At 42.6% G+C, this 18,982-nt stretch overlaps 1 protein-coding gene across 4 annotated transcripts in view; it reads left to right on the plus strand.

Annotated features, from left to right (window-relative positions):
- GTF2H1 (general transcription factor IIH subunit 1) overlaps positions 1-18,982 on the plus strand; it is a 43,411-nt gene that overhangs the window by 22,807 nt on the left and 1,622 nt on the right. For all 4 annotated transcript variants that reach the window (XM_034770221.1, XM_034770220.1, XM_034770218.1 and 1 more), the window contains 5 exons: positions 8,642-8,730; positions 10,390-10,507; positions 11,620-11,710; positions 13,153-13,268; positions 18,496-18,588. In XM_034770221.1, the coding sequence (XP_034626112.1) occupies positions 8,642-8,730; positions 10,390-10,507; positions 11,620-11,710; positions 13,153-13,268; positions 18,496-18,588 (507 nt within the window). The remainder of the gene's footprint in view (positions 1-8,641; positions 8,731-10,389; positions 10,508-11,619; positions 11,711-13,152; positions 13,269-18,495; positions 18,589-18,982) is intronic.

Here is an 18,982-nt window from a genome sequence, read left to right on the forward strand (position 1 = left end):
AGACTAGAGGGGAGTCCTCTGAGCTCTTTAAGTTTGATTACCCTGTAAGGTTAATTTCCATACTGATTTTACAGAGATGATTTTTACCTTTTTCTTTAATTAAAAACCTTCTTTTTAAGAACCTGATTGATTTTTCCTTGTTTTAAGATCCAAACTCCTTGGATCTTAAAACAAGGAAAAATTAACCATTCCCCTCCTTCCTCCCACCAACTCCTGGTGAATCAAGATCCAAACTCCTTGGATCTTAAAACAAGGAAAAATCAATCAGGTTCTTAAAAAGAAGGTTTTTAATTAAAGAAAAAGGTAAAAATCATCTCTGTAAAATCAGTATGGAAATTAACCTTACAGGGTAATCAAACTTAAAGAGCTCAGAGGACTCCCCTCTAGTCTCAGGTTCAAAGTACAGCAAACAAAGATAAACACTCTGGTAAAAGGTACATTTACAAGTTGAGAAAAACAAAGGGAAACTAACACGCCTTGCCTGGCTATTTACTTACAAGTTTGAAATAGGAGAGACTTGTTTAGAAAGATGTGAAGAACCTGGATTGATGTCTGGTCCCTCTCAGTCCCGAGAACGAACACACTCCCAAACAAAGAACACAAACAACAGCCTTCCCGCCCCCCCCCCCCCAAGATTTGAAAGTATCTTGTCCCCTTATTGGTCCTTTAGGTCAGATGCCAGCCAGGTTACCTGAGCTTCTTAACCCTTTACAGGGAAAAGGATTTTGGAGTCTCTGGCCAGGAGGAATTTTATAGTACTGTACACAGGACAGCTATTACCCTTCCCTTTATAGTTATGACACGCCCCCCAAATCACAGATAGTGTTGGATGTTCGGTTCCACACTGGCTGTGATTTCTTCCTGGAGTTCTAGGAGAAAACAGAGTTAATAAGACACATGTACCTTTAGACATACTACTGATTATATAAAAACTAACAATATGTTTCATTCCAAGAACAATTGTTAATCAGTTAACTCTGGGAAACTTTCCCGGGAGAGTGCATCAGCCACTTTGTTAGAAGCTCCCGAAATGTGTTGTATTTCAAAATCAAAATCTTGGAGAGCTAAACTCCACCGAAGAAGTTTTTTGTTATTTCCCTTGGCGGTATGAAGCCACTGTAGCGCAGCATGGTCTGTTTGTAGTTGGAAACGCTGTCCCCAAACATATGGGCGTAGCTTTTCCAGCGCGTACACAATGGCATAGCATTCCTTTTCGCTGATTAACCAATGGCTTTCCCTCTCAGACAGTTTCTTACTGAGAAATACGACAGGATGGAATTCTTGATCTGGTCCTTCCTGCATTAAAACTGCTCCCACGCCTCGCTCGGACGCATCTGTGGTTACTTGGAACGGTTTGCCAAAGTCTGGGGCCCTTAGCACAGGGTCAGACATGAGTGTTGCCTTAAGCTGGTTAAAGGCCTTTTGACACTCATCAGTCCACTGAACTGCATTTGGCTGTTTCTTTCTGGTTAGGTCTGTCAGCGGGGCGGCGATTTGGCTGTAGTGGGGTACAAATCGCCTATAATATCCAGCCAAGCCTAAGAAGGATTGGACCTGTTTCTTAGACTTTGGAACCGGCCACTTTTGGATAGCATCCACTTTGGCCTGTAGGGGATTTATAGTTCCTTGACCCACCTGGTGCCCCAGGTAAGTCACTCTGTTTTGGCCTATTTGACACTTTTTAGCCTTAACAGTTAGTCCTGCCTGCTGGATGTGCTCGAAAACTTTTTCCAGGTGCTCCATGTGCTCTGCCCATGAATCAGAAAAAATGGCCACATCATCGAGGTAGGCAACTGCAGATTCTCCCAATCCCGCTAGGAGACCATCTACAAGTCTTTGGAAGGTGGCGAGTGCATTTTGCAACCCGAAAGGGAGTACATTGAATTCATACACCCCTGCCTGGGTGACGAAGGCTGACCTTTCCTTAGCGGGTTCATCTAGTGGTACTTGCCAGTACCCCTTGGTTAAGTCTAAAGTAGAGATGAATTGGGCATGTCCCAATTTCTCCAATAGCTCATCTGTGCGTGGCATTGGATAGTTGTCAGGACGAGTTACAGCATTTAGCTTACGGTAGTCCACGCAAAAGCGTATTTCCCCATCTGATTTGGGAACTAGAACCACTGGAGATGCCCATGCACTCTTAGAGGGGCGGATTATACCCATCTGTAGCATGTCCTGGATCTCCCTTTGTATAGCAGTTTTGGCATGAGGTGACTCCCGGTAGGGTGGGGTTCTAATAGGGTGAGCATTACCTGTGTCAATGGAGTGGTATGCCCGTTCGGTCCATCCTGGAGTGGCTGAGAAAATTGGTGCAAAGCTTGTGCACAGCTCCTTGATCTGCTGTCGCTGCAGACGTCCAAGGGTCGTGGAGAGGTTCACCTCTTCCACGCCACCATCCTTTTTTCCTTCGTAGTAGACACCTTCAGGCCACTCCGCGTCATCTGTTTCCTGGGCTGTAAACTGGCAAACGTTTAATTCTCTGGAATAAAAGGGCTTAAGAGAATTAACATGGTATACCTTAGGCTTTATGTTGGAGGTGGGGGAGGCTATGAGATAGTTAACAGCTCCTAGGCGCTCTTGGACCGTGAATGGTCCTTCCCACGACGCTTCCATTTTATGGGCCTGGAGCACCTTTAAGACCATGACTTGGTCTCCTACTTTGAAGGACCGTTCTCTGGAATGTTTATCATACCAGGCCTTTTGCTCTTCCTGAGCATCCTTTAGGTTTTCTTTAGCAAGGGCTAAAGAATGTCGGAAGGTGTTTTGTAGGTTGCTTACAAAGTCTAGAATGTTAGTTCCTGGAGAAGGCGTAAACCCCTCCCATTGCTGCTTCACCAACTGTAATGGCCCCTTAATCTCACGGCCATACACAAGTTCAAATGGTGAAAACCCTAAACTGGGATGTGGTACAGCCCTGTAGGCAAAAAGCAACTGCTGCAACACGAGGTCCCAATCATTGGAGTGTTCATTTACAAATTTACGTATCATGGCCCCCAAAGTTCCATTAAACCTCTCCACCAGGCCATTGGTTTCATGGTGGTAAGGGGTGGCAACCAAGTGATTCACCCCATGAGCTTCCCACAGGTTTTCCATGGTCCCTGCCAGGAAATTAGTTCCCGAATCTGTAAGGATGTCGGAGGGCCAACCTACCCTGGCAAAAATGTTTGTTAATGCCTGGCACACACTTTTAGCCCTGGTGTTGCTTAAGGGTACTGCTTCCGGCCATCGGGTAGCAAAATCCATGAAAGTCAGTACGTACTGCTTTCCTCTGGGTGTCTTCTTTGGGAAAGGACCCAGAATATCCACAGCTACGCGCTGAAATGGGACCTCAATTATGGGTAGTGGCTGGAGAGGGGCTTTAACCTGGTCTTGGGGCTTTCCCACTCGTTGGCACACCTCACAAGACTGACATATTTAGCAACATCCTTGCCCATTCCCTCCCAGTGGAAGGACTTCCCCAACCGGTCTTTGGTTCTGTTCACCCCAGAATGGCCACTGGGATGATCATGGGCTAAGCCCAAGAGCTTTACCCGATACTTAGTGGGAACTACCAACTGTCTTTGAGGATGCCAGTCTTCCTGGTGCCCACCAGAAAGAGTCTCCTTGTATAAAAGTCCTTGTTCTACAACAAACCGGGATCGGTTAGAAGAGCTGAGAGGCGGTGGGGTGCTCCGCGCCGCCGCCCAAGCTTTCTGAAGGCTGTCATCTGCTTCCTGCTCGGCCTGGAACTGTTCCCTTGATGCTGGAGACATCAGTTCCTCCTTGGACTGTGGACTGGGGCTTGGTCCCTCTGGAAGCGATGCAGGTGCTGGGGCTGTTTCCATTGACTGTGATCCACTGTCCACTGGTGCACTATGTGGTATCTCAGGCTCTGGCTGAGCCTTTTGGGTAGGGTTATCTGCTGCTTCTGCCAGTTCAGGCTCGCTGGTGCCCTCTGGCGTTGGAGTTGTAGACGGGTTTGCAAGCGCTGGACTCAGGGCTCGCAATGGTTCTGGTGCTGGTTGCGTTGCCAGTTCTGGTTCTGGGACTGGCTTTGGCTGGGTCTCTGGGATTGGATCCACTACGGCTGATGCAGTCGTTGGCAGGGGATCCAGTTCCACCACCTTTGTCTGGGTCTCCGGTAACACAGACGGGGCCCTGGTGGACGGCTCAGGAACAGGGATGGGGGTGAAAGCTTGCTTAGCCTGGCTGCGGGTGACTATTCCCACCCTCTTGGCTAGCTTCACATGGTTGGCCAAATCTTCCCCCAGCAGCATGGGAATGGGATAATTGTCACAGACTGCAAAAGTCCACATTCCTGACCAGCCCTTGTACTGGACATGCAACGTGGCTGTAGGCAAGGTTACAGACTGTGACACGAAGGGTTGAATTGTCACTGTAGCCTCCGGGTTGATGAGTTTGGGGTCCACTAGGGATTGGTGGATAGTTGACACTTGAGCCCCAGTGTCCCTCCAAGCGGTAACCTTCTTTCCGCCCACTCTCAAGGTTTCCCTTCGATCTGAGGGTATGAGAGAGGCATCTGGGTTTGGGGATCTTTGGTGTGATAGGGGCGTAATGAACTGTAATCGGTTGGGGTTCTTGGGGCAGTGAGCCTTTATATGTCCCAGTTCATTACATTTAAAACATCGCCCTGCTAAGGTATCACCGGGACGATGTTGGTTGGTGGAGACTGGTGTGGTGGGGTGAAAAGGCGTCTGGGGTTTCCCTTGGGATGTGGTTGGGGCCTTGGGTTGTCCCCCGTGGTAAGGTTTTGTTTCGGCTTGCCCCTTCTGATATTCGCTCCAACTGCTACTAGTTTTTTTCTTTTCTGCCACCTCCACCCATTGGGCTCCAATCTCCCCCGCCTCAGTTACAGTTTTGGGCTTCCTATCTAGGATGTACCTTTCTATTTCCTCAGGAACACCCTCTAAAAACTGCTCCATTTTTACTAGGGAAAGCAGATCTTCCAGAGATTTAACATTTGCTCCTGATACCCAGGCATCACAATTTTTGTCAATGTGGTAGGCATGACGGGTAAATGACACATCGGGTTTCCACTTTAGGGATCTGAACCGCCGACGGGCATGCTCGGGTGTTAGCCCCATTCTGAGTCTGGCCTTGTTTTTAAAAAGTTCATAACTGTTCATGTGTTCCTTAGGCATTTCAGCCGCCACCTCTGCTAAGGGTCCACTGAGCTGCGGCCTCAGCTCTACCATGTACTGGTCTGCAGCGATGCTGTATCCAAGGCAGGCCCTTTCAAAATTTTCTAAGAAGGCCTCAGTATCATCGTCTGCCTTGTAGGTGGGGAATTTTCTGGGATGGGAAGTGGTACCTGGAGGGGGGTTGTTAGCATTGGGTGGTGCATCCTGCTTAGCCTTTGCTACTTCCAGTTCATGCTTCCTTTCTTTTTCTCTCTCCTCCATCTCTTTCTCTTTCAGCTCCATAGTTCTCTTGTGAGCCTCCTCTTTGGCTTTTTCCAGCTCCATCTCTCTTTCATGGGCCTCCTTTTTGGCCTTTTCTTCTCTTTCTCTCTGCTCTGTCTCGAGTTTTGTTAATTGAAGCAGTCTTTGATGTTTTCTTTCATTTTCTTCTGCTTCTAGTTTGGCCAGTTCTATTTTTTTAGCTACTTCTTTGGTAGTCATTTTCCTGTTTTCTTGTGCTGGGTCACCCCCTCTGCAGTTGGCTGAAACTGGGAAGCTCTCAGCTCTGGCTGCTGCTGAGTTAACAGAGACTTTCTAACTAGCTACTCCCGAGGATGTAAAAAGAAAAAAAAAAAAAAAACCAATTCAGCTTGTAAATTCTTTTTACCTTTGTTTGCTCATTTGAACACTTCTTTTAACAAAGGACCTGTTAAAAAAAACTTAACACCTCTGCCTTCAGGCAAGGAGAGATAAGATATGCATCTATCTACTTCCAGCTCGGCTTTCCAAGCAGCTAGAAGGAAAAAAAAAAATCTCACGGGCTTTTGGGTTTAAACTGATCCCACCGCTCTACCACCATGTCAAGGCTGGATCCCCACTTTGAACTTTAGGGTACAAATGTAGGGGCCTGCATGAAAACTTCTAAGCTTAACTACCAGCTTAGCTCTGGTTCAGCTGCCACCATTTCAATGGATTCCATTCCTGTGAAACCTTGAAAAACCTTCACCAACTCCTGGTGAATACAAATCCAAACTTCTTGGATCTTAAAACAAGGAGAAATTAACCATTCCCCTCCTTCCTCCCACCGACTTCTGGTGAATCAAGATCCAAACCCCTTGGATCTTGAACAAGGAGAAATTAACCATTCCCCTCCTTCCTCCCACCAACTCCTGGTGAATCAAGATCCAAACCCCTTGGATCTTGAACAAGGAAAAATCANCACCAACTCCTGGTGAATCAAGATCCAAACCCCTTGGATCTTGAACAAGGAAAAATCAATCAGGTTCTTAAAAAGAAGGTTTTTAATTAAAGAAAAAGGTAAAAATCATCTCTGTAAAATCAGTATGGAAATTAACCTTACAGGGTAATCAAACTTAAAGAGCTCAGAGGACTCCCCTCTAGTCTCAGGTTCAAAGTACAGCAAACAAAGATAAACACTCTGGTAAAAGGTACATTTACAAGTTGAGAAAACAAAGGAAAACTAACACGCCTTGCCTGGCTATTTACTTACAAGTTTGAAATAGGAGAGACTTGTTTAGAAAGATGTGGAGAACCTGGATTGATGTCTGGTCCCTCTCAGTCCCGAGAACGAACACACTCCCAAACAACACAAACAACAGCCTTCCCCCCCCCCCCCCCCCCAGATTTGAAAGTATCTTGTCCCCTTATTGGTCCTTTAGGTCAGATGCCAGCCAGGTTACCTGAGCTTCTTAACCCTTTACAGGGAAAAGGATTTTGGAGTCTCTGGCCAGGAGGGGTTTTATAGTACTGTACACAGGACAGCTATTACCCTTCCCTTTATAGTTATGACAAAAGTATTAATTAAATACAACAGCCTTAAGATGAACATGCTGTTGACAAAGAGCTCTTTAGTTATTTAAATGCAAATAACTTTAATTGATAATACAATCTTCCTGTTGATTTTTTTTTTTCTTTCACTGAGTGAACATTGACATTTTTCCCCATACCTTTCTAATGGATCTTAAAATGCATGTTCTGTTCATTGTGTGTGGTTATATTTATGTATTACCACTGTAAGTGCCTGAGCACTTTAGGAGAATATCCAGGCAAAGAATTAAGATGATAGTAGTTGCAACCATAGCATGGAATTAATATATTGAATACATTGGGGAAGGAATGCACACTTACTACTTATTAGTAAGCAGAATGCTGATTTGATACTTCAACTTAAAGGGTTGACCTTGCATCAGAATCATCGTGCTCAACTGAAAATGAGTGTCAGATTTGATTGATTATTGGTGCACAAAAATAAGGCAACTATAGTGTTTCTCTTAGATTACTGGAATTATGTAAAAATTGCTAAGAAAATAAAATGTTTTGAATGACTGTGTAGTGCAATCCAAAAAGCTAAGGGGGGAGGGGGGAATTCCATTAACTTTTAACCTTGCACATACACTTCCCCTAGCCCCCAAAAATTACTTGAAATCCACACAAGTAGCAAATAGTTTTTAGAAAATACCCATTGTAGCTTTTGGGGCAGTCACTAGCTCTGACTTCACTGAATGGTGCAGCTTTCGGTGAGAATGAACAACAGAACAGGACTAAAGGAAAATCTCTCTACACTTAATGGATGAAGAAAGCAAGAGATCTCCAAAGCAGTTTTCATTTAATTTTCATTGTATCATATTTAAGTATACTACTGTTAATGCTCCTTAATATTTTCTACCACAAATGAATACCTTATTTAGCTACATATCTGAACTAGCTCTAGGTTTAAATTCCTGCACTAAAAACATTAACCCTGTTCCTTCCTCTGGTATGAAGTAACACATGCACATAAACATGGACTACAAAAGGGTTGTTTATGTATGTGTGCGCTTTTTTTTTTTAAATGAGGTGGCTCTGATTATATATAAAAAAAAAACCTGGTCAGGATCTGCAGAAAAAGTAGTAAAGGCCACTAGTACTAAAACAAGTGTGTGAACATGTTTTTTAAAAAAGGGAGGGTGGCATGGAGCTTGGCACGTGGGATTTCAGTAGAGAATTTACCTAAATATGGCTTCAGTCATGTTTTTTCTGTTCATATATTCGCAGAGCAAGTGAGTTTTACTGTGACTTCCTTCAAAACTGGCAGACACTAGGTTCTTTGACAAGTTTCTGCTTTTATTAAAATTTCTCAAATGCTATTTAAAAAATTATTTGTGTAACAGGGCCAACAGCCTGCCATGGAAGGAAGACCCGTGTATATGGCGGTAATCCTCTTGTGAGATAGAGAAAATACCGCAGCTCCCCCTATGCCATGGCAAATAGTATAGGGATCTTGTGGCCGTCACAGCCAGTCACTGAGAAGTGTGCTAGGCGGCCAAAGCCACCTCTCCTCCCAACCTACGCTGGTGATGCACTGCCAGAGCAGAGGATCTGAGCCACTTGGGCTTTTTTTCATTTATCTTGTTTTTTTTCCATTCTCTTCCCAGGAAACAAGGGACAAGGAAAAAAGCACAGTCTACGTATGTGCAACTAGATCATAAGTAATTAGTTTTGATTTGTGTCTCATATCGCAGGTGAAGCTACAGGAGGCTATTGAATATGAAGATTTAGGAAAGAATAATAGCATTAAAACTATTGCACTAAACCTAAAGAAATCTGATCGGTAAGTTCAATGAATAAAAGAAAACTGCAGTTCTTTGGATGTTTCAACATATTAAAACTAATATAAATCTCTTTATGATCTATTCAGAATCAATCTGTCCCTAATCTGCTTTGTATTTTACATGGCATTTGAATGCTTCTAGATTAAAATTTAATTAATCTGAAACCTTGTTTAAATGAATTTAAGTAGTTACCATTTGCAAAACTGTATCTTTAGTTCATAACTTTTGTGAATTTAGTAAACCTATTACAAACTATTGCTAGACGAGATCCATAATTTTAGTCTGAGTACGAAAATCTAACAAATTTACCTTATTAATGTAGTTTGAGACATCTTATCAGCATTTCTGTTGGTATGATGCATTTGGAAATATTTGCACACTCTGCACAGACACAGATCTTACTTGGGTGTTGACTTGGGACAATTCTCAATGGTTTGATTCACTTCTTTTGTGATGTGCTTCCCTTTTGTCTTCCAGAACCTAACCTTTCAGTTTGAAAAATGTTATCTCTTGTCCTGACAGTTGCAAAGATATCCTTCCAAATGTGAACCAATGGTGTAGTGGTGTTTGTCGAATACTAGTCCTGAGAGGTGGGACTTGCCCCATTCATCTGGAGTCTGACAGTCTAAGTGACAGTACTGCCAGTGCTGAGCAAAGCATAAAAGGGGTGATGACATTAAGGCCGGGTCTATGCTACAGACCTGTGTCAGTATAACTACATCAGTCAGGTGTGAAAAATCCACTCCCCTGAGTGATATAGTCATACCAACCTTAACAACCACCCCCCTCCCCCCCCGATGTAGACAGCGCTTTGTCAACGGGAGAGCTTCTCCTGTCAACATACACCTCTACCCCGATATAACGCGAATTCGGATATGATGCGGTAAAGCAGCACTCCGGGGGGCAGGGCTGCTTTACTTCGTTATATCCGAATTAGTGTTACCGCAAGCGGTTCCTCTGCACTCCCCCCTTACTTGCTGCGGCCTCCCCTCCCCCCCCAGCTCACCTCCGTCTCCTCCCACGAGTGCGCTGCAGCTCCGCTTCTCCTCCCTCCCTCCGGGGCTTGCGGCGCCAATGCTGTTTGGCGCGGCAAGCCTGGAAGGGAGGGACGGGGGGAGAAGCAGTGCGGTGGCGGCACGCTTGGGGGAGGAGGCGGAGGCAGAGCGGAGGTGAGCTGGGGCGAGGAGCAGTTCCTCTCTCTACCCAGATATAACGAGGTCTCACCTATAACATGGTAAGATTTTTGGCTCCTGAAGACCGCGTTATATCGGAATAGAGGTGTAGCTACTGCCTCTCACAGAGGTGGATTAACTATGCTGACAGGAGAGCTCTGCAGCTGTGCCAATGCAGCATAGACCTGCCCTAAGATCTGCATAACAAAAAAATCAAGAATGGCCTGTCCCTTCTCATTTTGCTGTCGCATATGGGAAAAACGTAGGTTGCAGTGGAATTTGAAAGCTTACAGTTACGTTTTTATTTTATTTTTTACATTTCCAATCAGACCCCTGATTTATTTAAGTTTTAATAGAGGCCAAAAGCCAAATTTGTACTGCACCTAAAATCTGAGAGGTGCAACTGCTACATTACATAAATCTTAGTCTACTGGGAATTAAGTTACCTTGTGTTTTGTTTTGTTTTTCCCTTTTCTCTTCCCATAGGTATTATCATGGTCCAACTCCAATTCAATCACAGCAATATGCAACCAGTCAGGATATTATTAATTCTTTTCATAGTATTAGAGAAGAAATGGAAGCCTATGTACCCAGACTAACTCAGGTAGGAAAATTCATTTTAATTTAAATACAGAAAAGTAAAACTTCCTCCTTAATACTAGTCCAGATATTTCTTGACTTACTAGAATTATGGTACTTGCACAGTTTTGTCCCTCAAGGTGAACCTGATACTTTTCCTATTAAATTGCATAATGTGGGAAACTGTTTTAGAAGAAGTCTTCAGTCAGAACAACACTTAATTAAGTTGCACAGCAGTGTTTTAGCCATACCACTTCAGCTCTTCTCTGAAGTTATAATATTAAGACAAGTAACTACCAGAGTTGCTGATACTGATGGACAAATCCTACAGCACTCTCATACCTGTGAGGAAGCTCCAAATGTAGTGGAATCAGCATTGCTGTACTGCACAGGGTAGAACAAAGCCACACACTGGGACGTAGCTCCACAAGGTGAAGGTGAAGCTATTTCTGGTGGCCCTTACCTCAGACACAAGGAGGGGAGGAGTCAATGGCAATAAAAGGTCACAGCCAGTGGTTTGTGACTAAGTGAATCAGTAGGACACAGGTCCTATTACATCTCTGAGGTTATCAAATGGCTGCCTGTGTGCTGTGCCCTCAGGTTGGCTGGGGCAGCTGGTTCTCGTAACCTCCCTTGCATTCAGAAAATTTATATTTGGCCCTTATTAAATTACCACAATTGTTTGTGCCTCACCGTTCTACTAAAGTCATGAGGACCAGTGAAAATTTTCTTTTAATTGTTATATTGCCTTATTAAAAATTTGTATGTAAGTCAAGATCACTCAATACATGCACCAGTTCGGCAATATCATGTGCATGTTAAGAACCCACACTATAAACATCAATTTGAGAGCAATACTGGTGGACAGGTGCTGTCTGTTCCTATCATGGTTTCTGGAACTTCCAAAGGCAACATGAGTTAATGCTTAGTAGAACTACATGTCCAATTCCTTCTCACATTAATGGGGAGATTACTTTTATACTTCCAAAATTATTTCAATCTAAGATGACTGACTAACGTCCTAATTGATATGTCTGAGCCAGTGCAATTCACACTTTTCTTTAACTTCATTTGTCCAAAATGTTTTAAAGCGAGTCACTGGGGAAAATGATATGAAAGGACTTTGGTTCTTTTAAGGTTCTTTCCAGTGGTGCTGCTACTAGCAGCATCACAGCCCTATCACCTGGAGGAGCACTTATGCAAGGTGGGACACAGCAAGCCATAAACCGTAAGTTTTTACAGAGTATGTTATCATTCAGCCATATAGACTATACCAACAACACGGTGGGGGCCCTGGCTTTTTTATTTTTGGCTACAACCGTTTATGCTGACAAAGCAAATGCAGAGACATTCATCTAAAATACAGTTGCAAAGTATAAAAGTTATCAGGTGGAAGTGACAAAGGAAAAATTCTGAAAGAAACTAGCAATCCAGTCTGCCCAATAAGGAGGCAGTGGTGGCTCTGGTGCTGAGGTAAATGGAATTAAGATAGCTAGGAGCAAATAAAGTCAGACTGACTCACAGAATATTAAGTTATTTAAAGGTAAGACCATTTTACTCCTCCACTAAAGGCCCTGTCTAGCTGCTTCCAACCTATTGCCACCATTTTGAGCAGATAGGGTGAGGCCCGAGTGGCCATTCTGTTCAGTTGAGGACAGCCAGTAAGACCTTAGCTACATTGCCACTTTACAGTGCTGCAACTTTCTCACTCGGGGGTGTGAAAAAACATCCCCCTGAACGTTGCAAGTTTCAGCTCTGTAAAGCGACAGTGTGGACAGTGCACCAGCGCTGGAAGCTGCACTCCCAGCACTGGTAGCTACTCCCCTCGTGGGGGTGGGTTTTACAGCGCTGGGAGAGCTGTCTCCCAGCACTGGTGCCACGACTACACAGCCATGTTAAAGTGCTGCCATGTTGCTAGTGAAGACATATCCTAAGCCTACTTTCTCCTCCAATCTCTCAGCTCACACTTAGGTGCTTTCATCTCTATACCTGCTTTGTGTATTCTCCTCCCCCTTCTCTCTCCCCCTTCTGGCTTTCTGCAGTGGTAGCAGTGAGGAACCACAGGAGAGAAGAGGTAGCAGCAGCAGTCCGGCTGCCAGATGTAAACAAATGAAAGTTCTGAAGCCTTGAGTTAAGGGCTAAAACTCAACACTCCCTGGCCTTGGAGTGTAAAAGCGGAGGGGTAGCTTCTTGGCTCTTATGTTTTCTCTGCCATTTACAAAATAAAACTTCATTTATTCTAGGGGAAAAGCCTTAGATTTGATTTGGAAACAGATTTTGTAACCAAATCTGTCTATGAAATAACTGTATACAGTGTAGTTGTAGCTGTGTCAGTCCCAAAATATTAGAAAGCAGGTTAAGGTCGTGTTCCTAACCACGGTGGGTGGTTTTTTGGGTCCTGTTAGCTCCAGGGGAATAAGTTTAATAAACACTCTGTTCTTAACTTTTTTAAATGATCATCTGTTTTAAGAGACTGATAAATAGACTACAGAGAAATAGTGTAATTGACTCTCTGCTTATGGACTGGCACAATACAGTTGTTTGAGCCCTAGACTGCTCCTGTTACAGGTATCAAACAGCTTTCGCTATGTATTAGCCAACTCTTATTTTACTTACATATTACATAATTTAAGTAACATGCCTTTTAGAAAATTTCTTTTCCTGTTGCAGAGATGGTGCCAAATGATGTTCAGTCTGAACTGAAACACTTGTATGTGGCACTTGGGGAGCTACTGCGACACTTCTGGTCCTGCTTTCCTGTTAATACACCATTCCTAGAAGAAAAGGTAAGAGGGATTGAGGATATAAACTTGCTAGTATAAATGTCAGTGTATCTTGTAACTATATGTGTATTCTGTAATGAGACAATTGACAGTATTTTTTATTCAAGCTGTAGTATCACATTACACTGCTCTACAGCCAAAATGCTTCTGAAATAAATGTAGTCAAACTTTACTAATTCTGGGTCACTGAGAACGAAAATGATGCTTAAAATTGTTGATTGGCTCTAGTTTTCAAGATATGCTATTGGGTCAGTATATACGACCCTTGACTTGGGAATGGCGGAGGATAAGTGAGTTATAAAGAAAAGGGATCTCAATTAAAACCAGAAATGACTAAAATACATCTTTGACTGGATCTATGAATAAATCTTGACTGGGTTTGGACAGTACTTGCTTTTTATGCAAAACAATGAATGATGCAATCTGAAGCTGGTATTGCGTCATACATGATATGAATTGCATCATGTTATTCCTAGAAGTCATGGATGATGCAATCATAACGAAGCTTACATCACTCTGCTGAACAAATTGCCCTATATCAGCTCTAGAAATCATACAGTGTCGTGCTCTCTTATTTGTCAGTGTTTGATTTTGCAAAGGGACACATTTCTGTTTAGCCAAAGTGAGCAGAGATGCCTCGTACTTGTGTGAACAGTGCAGATAACTTCTGCTATGTTTGTGGTGAAGTGACTTTTGCATCACAAAAGCGCAGTATAACCACTATGGTTAAGAAAGCCTATCACCTTTATTTTGGCTGCAAAACTGGAGATCAGGACAAGAGGTGGGCCCCACACATATGCCGCAACACTTGTGCAACAAATCTTCACCAGTGGTTGAACAGGAAATGGAAATCTATGCCTTTTGCAGTGCCAATGATTTGGAGAGAGCCAACAGATCATACCAGCAATTGTTACTTCTGCCTGGTGCCTCCAGTTGGGAAAGGTGTGTCAAAGAAGAAAAAGTGGACTGTGCATTATCCAAACATTCCATCAGCTATACGCCCAGTACCCCACCGAGAAGGACTGCCGGTTCCTGATGCACCAGAATCATTCTCACTTGAGTCAGACGAGGAAGAGGATGAAACTTCTGGTCCTGAACCATCAATGTCACAGGACCCACATTTTCTCCCATCCTCCTCCTCTGAACCACACCTCCTAACACAAGGTGAACTGAATGACCTTGTCAGGGATTTAGAACTACCCAAGAGTAAGGCAGAGCTGTTGGGCTCCAGACTACAGCAGTGGAATCTCCTGGCAGGTGATGTTAGGGTTTCCATGTTCCGTGACCGTCAAAAGGATCTTGTCCCATTCTTCTTCATGGAAGGTGATCTTGTAGCCTGCAACAACATCGATGGTGTGATGGCAGCCCTCAACATCGTTCACGATCCAGATGAGTGGAGACTGTTCATTGATTCATCGAAGACGAGTCTTAAAGCTGTTTTACTGCATAATGGCAATGTTTTGCCATCAATTCCAGTTGGTCATGCAGTCCATATGAAGGAAACCTATGACAACATGAAACAACTTTTGAGGTGCATAAACTATGACCAACATCAGTGGCAGCTTTGGGCAATTTGAAGGTTGTTGCTCTCTTGCTTGGTCTGCAGACTGGATACACAAAGTACTGCTGTTTTCTCTGCAAATGGGATAGTCGTGCAAGAGATTCCCACTACATCAAGAAAGATTGGCCACTCCGACAGTCATTGGAGCCTGGGAGGAAAAGTGTTCAGCATCCACCACTTGTTGAATCAAGGAAGATTTTGTTACCGCCCTTACACATCAAGCTGGGTCTGATGAAGAACTTTGTCAAGGCCATTGACAAAACACAAGCAGCTTTCAAGTACCTCCGTGGAAAATGTCCAAGGTTAAGTGAAGCTAAGATAAAGGAAGGTGTCTTTGTTGGTCCTCAGATTAGTGAACTTCTTCGAGATGATGCATTTGACCATGTACTGCGTGGCAAGGAAAAGACGGCATGGAAAGCCTTCCAGTTAGTGGCAATAAATTTTCCTCAAACAACAAGGCAGACAACTACAGGTTGTTGGTGGAAAACCTCCTCAAGGCATACAAAAGCCTTGGTTGCAACATGTCACTAAAGATGCATTTTTTGCACTCTCGTCTAGATTTTTTTCCACCGAACGGCGGAGCAGTGAGCGACAAGCACGGCGAGCGATTTCACCAGGACATTGCAACAATGGAGAAACGCTATCAGGGCAAATGGAGCCCATCAATGCTTGCAGACTATTGCTGGACAGTGACAAGAGATGCTCCATTTAATGAATACAAGAGACAAGTCAAGAAGCGCCGAGTAGACACTGAATAGGACTAAACTATGTACATAAGTTTTTTGCCTTTTGTTTCATTAACAATTTTATTTGTATAACTCTTTTGCTGATTTTTAAAAAGTGTTACATAAACAGGACAGGTGAAATATTATCACGTAAAGCAACCATAAACACATGAAAAGACCTAGGTTTACAATTTATGATTAAAACTATCTACACAATATACATAGACATAAAATGTAAAAACTTAAGTATCTTAAACAGTAGCCAGTTGTTTTAATTGTCATATTTGAATTCAGCACATCAAAATACATAATAAATAGCACATTTTATCTCTGAAGCAGACGATGTCTCAAAAATTGTACACCAGTGTTATTAATCATGTGGTGTGTATATATAAAACTCTACATGTTTGTCCTTTCACTCCTTAAATGATTATGGACAGAAAGCCACTATGTAAAAATAGTGTAGTTAACTCAGCAGATCTGCTCCCTCTGCGTAATTGGAGTGTGATCTGTCAATGCTATTGCCTAAATCTGTTTTTCGATGTCCTGTTAACCACAATACAGAAGAAGTGGCTGAATTCTTGTGGCTCAAATTGTCATATTACCTATATTCCAATTGCAGAAACCTGATTACTGGTAATGAGAACCAGAAAGAAAATAAAAAATCAACCTTGGATCTCAAGATCAAGATAACAGTGGTAGGCAGGAAAGAACTTGTCTAAACTGAGCAAGTTTAGTATAGAATCTCACACACATCCACAGAATCATTGTGCCATTCTAGTCACCTTGCAGAGTATAATTGCACTTCAAAAAGGTTAGAGCATGGGATTCTAGCTCTGCCACTGTCTTCCTATTTGACCTTGCACAAGGCGTTTAACCACTGTGCTTCATTTTGGATCAGACAAAGAAGGTTACTATGGGAAATGAAAACTTCTATTCAGATGTCTTGGGCCTTCTACTGCAAAACTTTTTAAAAATCATAGTACGCTGTTGGCTTGAAGCAAAGCGATAAATAATGTTAAATGTAAAGTGTTGCTGACAAAGATACTGTAGAAATTACCACAGTACATTTGTGAAGCATATTATGCTCGGTTAAACCGCTTAAGTTTAAGAACATAAGAATGGCCATAGTGGGTCAGATCAAAGGTCAATCCAGCCCGGTATTCTGTCTGCTGACAGTGACCAATGCCAGGTGTCCGGGGGGAGTGAACCTAACAGGTAATGATCAAGTGATCTCTCCTGCCATCTGTCTCCACCCTCTGACAAACAGAGGCTAGGGACACCATTCCTTCCCATCCTGGCTAATAGCCATTAATGAACTTAATCTCCATGAATTTATCTAGTTCTCTTTTAAACCCTGTTATAGTCCTAGCCTTTACAACCTCCTCAGGCAAGGAGTTCCACAGGTTGACTATGTGCTGTGTGAAGAAGAACTTCCTTTTATTTGTTTTAAACCTGCTGCCCATTAATTTCACTTGGTGGCCCCTAGTTCTTATATTATGGGAACAAGTAAATAACTTTTCCTTATTCACTTTCTCCACACCACTCATGATTTTATATACCTCTATCATATCCCCTGTTAGTCTCCTCTTTTCCAAGCTGAAAAGTCCCAGCCTCTTTAATCTCTCCTCATATGGGACCCGTTCCAAATCACTCATCATTTTAGTTGCCCTTCTCTGAACCTTTTCTAATGCCAGTATATCTTTTTTGAGATGAGACCACCGCATCTGTACGCAGTATTCAAAATGTGGGCGTACCATGGGTTAATATAAGGGCAATAAGATATTCTCCATCTCTTTTTTTAACGATTCCTAACATCGTGTTTGCTTTTTTGACTGCTGCTGCACATTGCGTGGACATCTTCAGAGAACTATCCACAATGACTCCAAGATCTCTTTCCTGATTAGTTGTAGCTAAATTAGCCCCCGTCGTATTGTGTGTATATATAGTTGGGGTTATTTTTTCCAATGTGCATTACTTTACATTTATCCACATTTTAAATTTTATTTGCCATTTTGTTGCCCCAGTTTTGTGAGAGCTTTTTGAAATTCTTCGCAGTCTGCTTTGGTCTTATCTTGAGCAGTTTAGTATCATCTGCAAACTTAGCCACCTTGCTGTTTACCCCTTTCTCCAGATCATTTATGAAAAAGTTGAATAGGATTGGTCCTAGGACTGACCCTTGGGGAACACCACTAGTTACCCCTCTCCATTCTGAAAATTTACCCTTTATTCCTACCCTTTGTTCCCTGTCTTTTAACCAGTTCTCAATCCATGAAAGGATCTTCCCTCTTATCCCAGGACAACTTAATTTACATAAGAGCCTGTGGTGAGGTACCTTGTCAAAGGCTTTCTGGAAATCTAAGTACACTATGTCCACTGGATCCCCCTTGTCCACATTTTGTTTTATCCCTTCAATGAACTTTAATAGATTAGCAAGACATGATTTCCCTTTACAGAAACCAAGTTGACTTTTGCCCAACAATTTATGTTCTTCTATGTGTCTTGACAATTTTATTCTTTTCTATTGTTTCAAGTAATTTGCCTGGTATTGACGTTAGACTTACTGGTCTGTAATTGCCGGGATCACCTCTAGAGCCCTTTTTAAATATTGGCGTTACTTTAGCTATCTTCCAGTCATTGGGTACGCAAGCTGATTTGAAGGACAGGTTACAAACCATAGTTAATAGTTCCGCAATTTCATATTTGAGTTCTTTCAGAACTCTTGGGTGAATGCCATCTGGTCATAGCCATTTAGTGCTTGTTTCCATAAGTTTAAAACAGAGATCATATTTTCAATACAGTAAGTGCTTCCTAGCAATTTGTTTTAACTGTGCATATTTACAGTAACCCTAGGTACTAGCTTCCAGGTATTTCAATTTGCTGAAAGCAAGAAAATGTTCATATGCAGGAGTTTGTACACTTTTTTCCTATTGATGTCTTTCAGGTTATGAAAATGAAGAGTAACTTGGAAAGATTTCAAGTTACAAAGCTCTGTCCATTCCAAGAAAAAATTCGGAGACAGTATTTAAGCACAAATGTAAGGAAAAAGTATCCTTTCTCATTTCAATTATTTGTGTACATATTGACCTTGAGAAAAAAAAAAAACCACTCATATTTATCACAAAAAGAACAGGAGTACTTGTGGCACCTTGGAGACTAACAAATTTATTAGAGCATAAGCTTTCGTGGGCTACAGCCCACTTCAAGCTTATGCTCTAATAAATTTGTTAGTCTCTAAGGTGCCACAAGTACTCCTGTTCTTTTTGCGGATACAGACTAACATGGCTGCTACTCTGAAACCTGTCATATTTTTTACAGGATGGCAGATTTTGGTCTCCTGTATTTGGGGTTTTTAATTTGTTCTGTTAACTATATGTATAATGCTTAATTCTTCTTAAAAGTGTGTTTCTCTCATCATCCTCTTGCCCCCC

The sequence above is a fragment of the Trachemys scripta genome, chromosome 4 (genome assembly GCF_013100865.1).
Source record: "Trachemys scripta elegans isolate TJP31775 chromosome 4, CAS_Tse_1.0, whole genome shotgun sequence".
Taxonomy (NCBI): Eukaryota; Metazoa; Chordata; order Testudines; family Emydidae; genus Trachemys; species Trachemys scripta.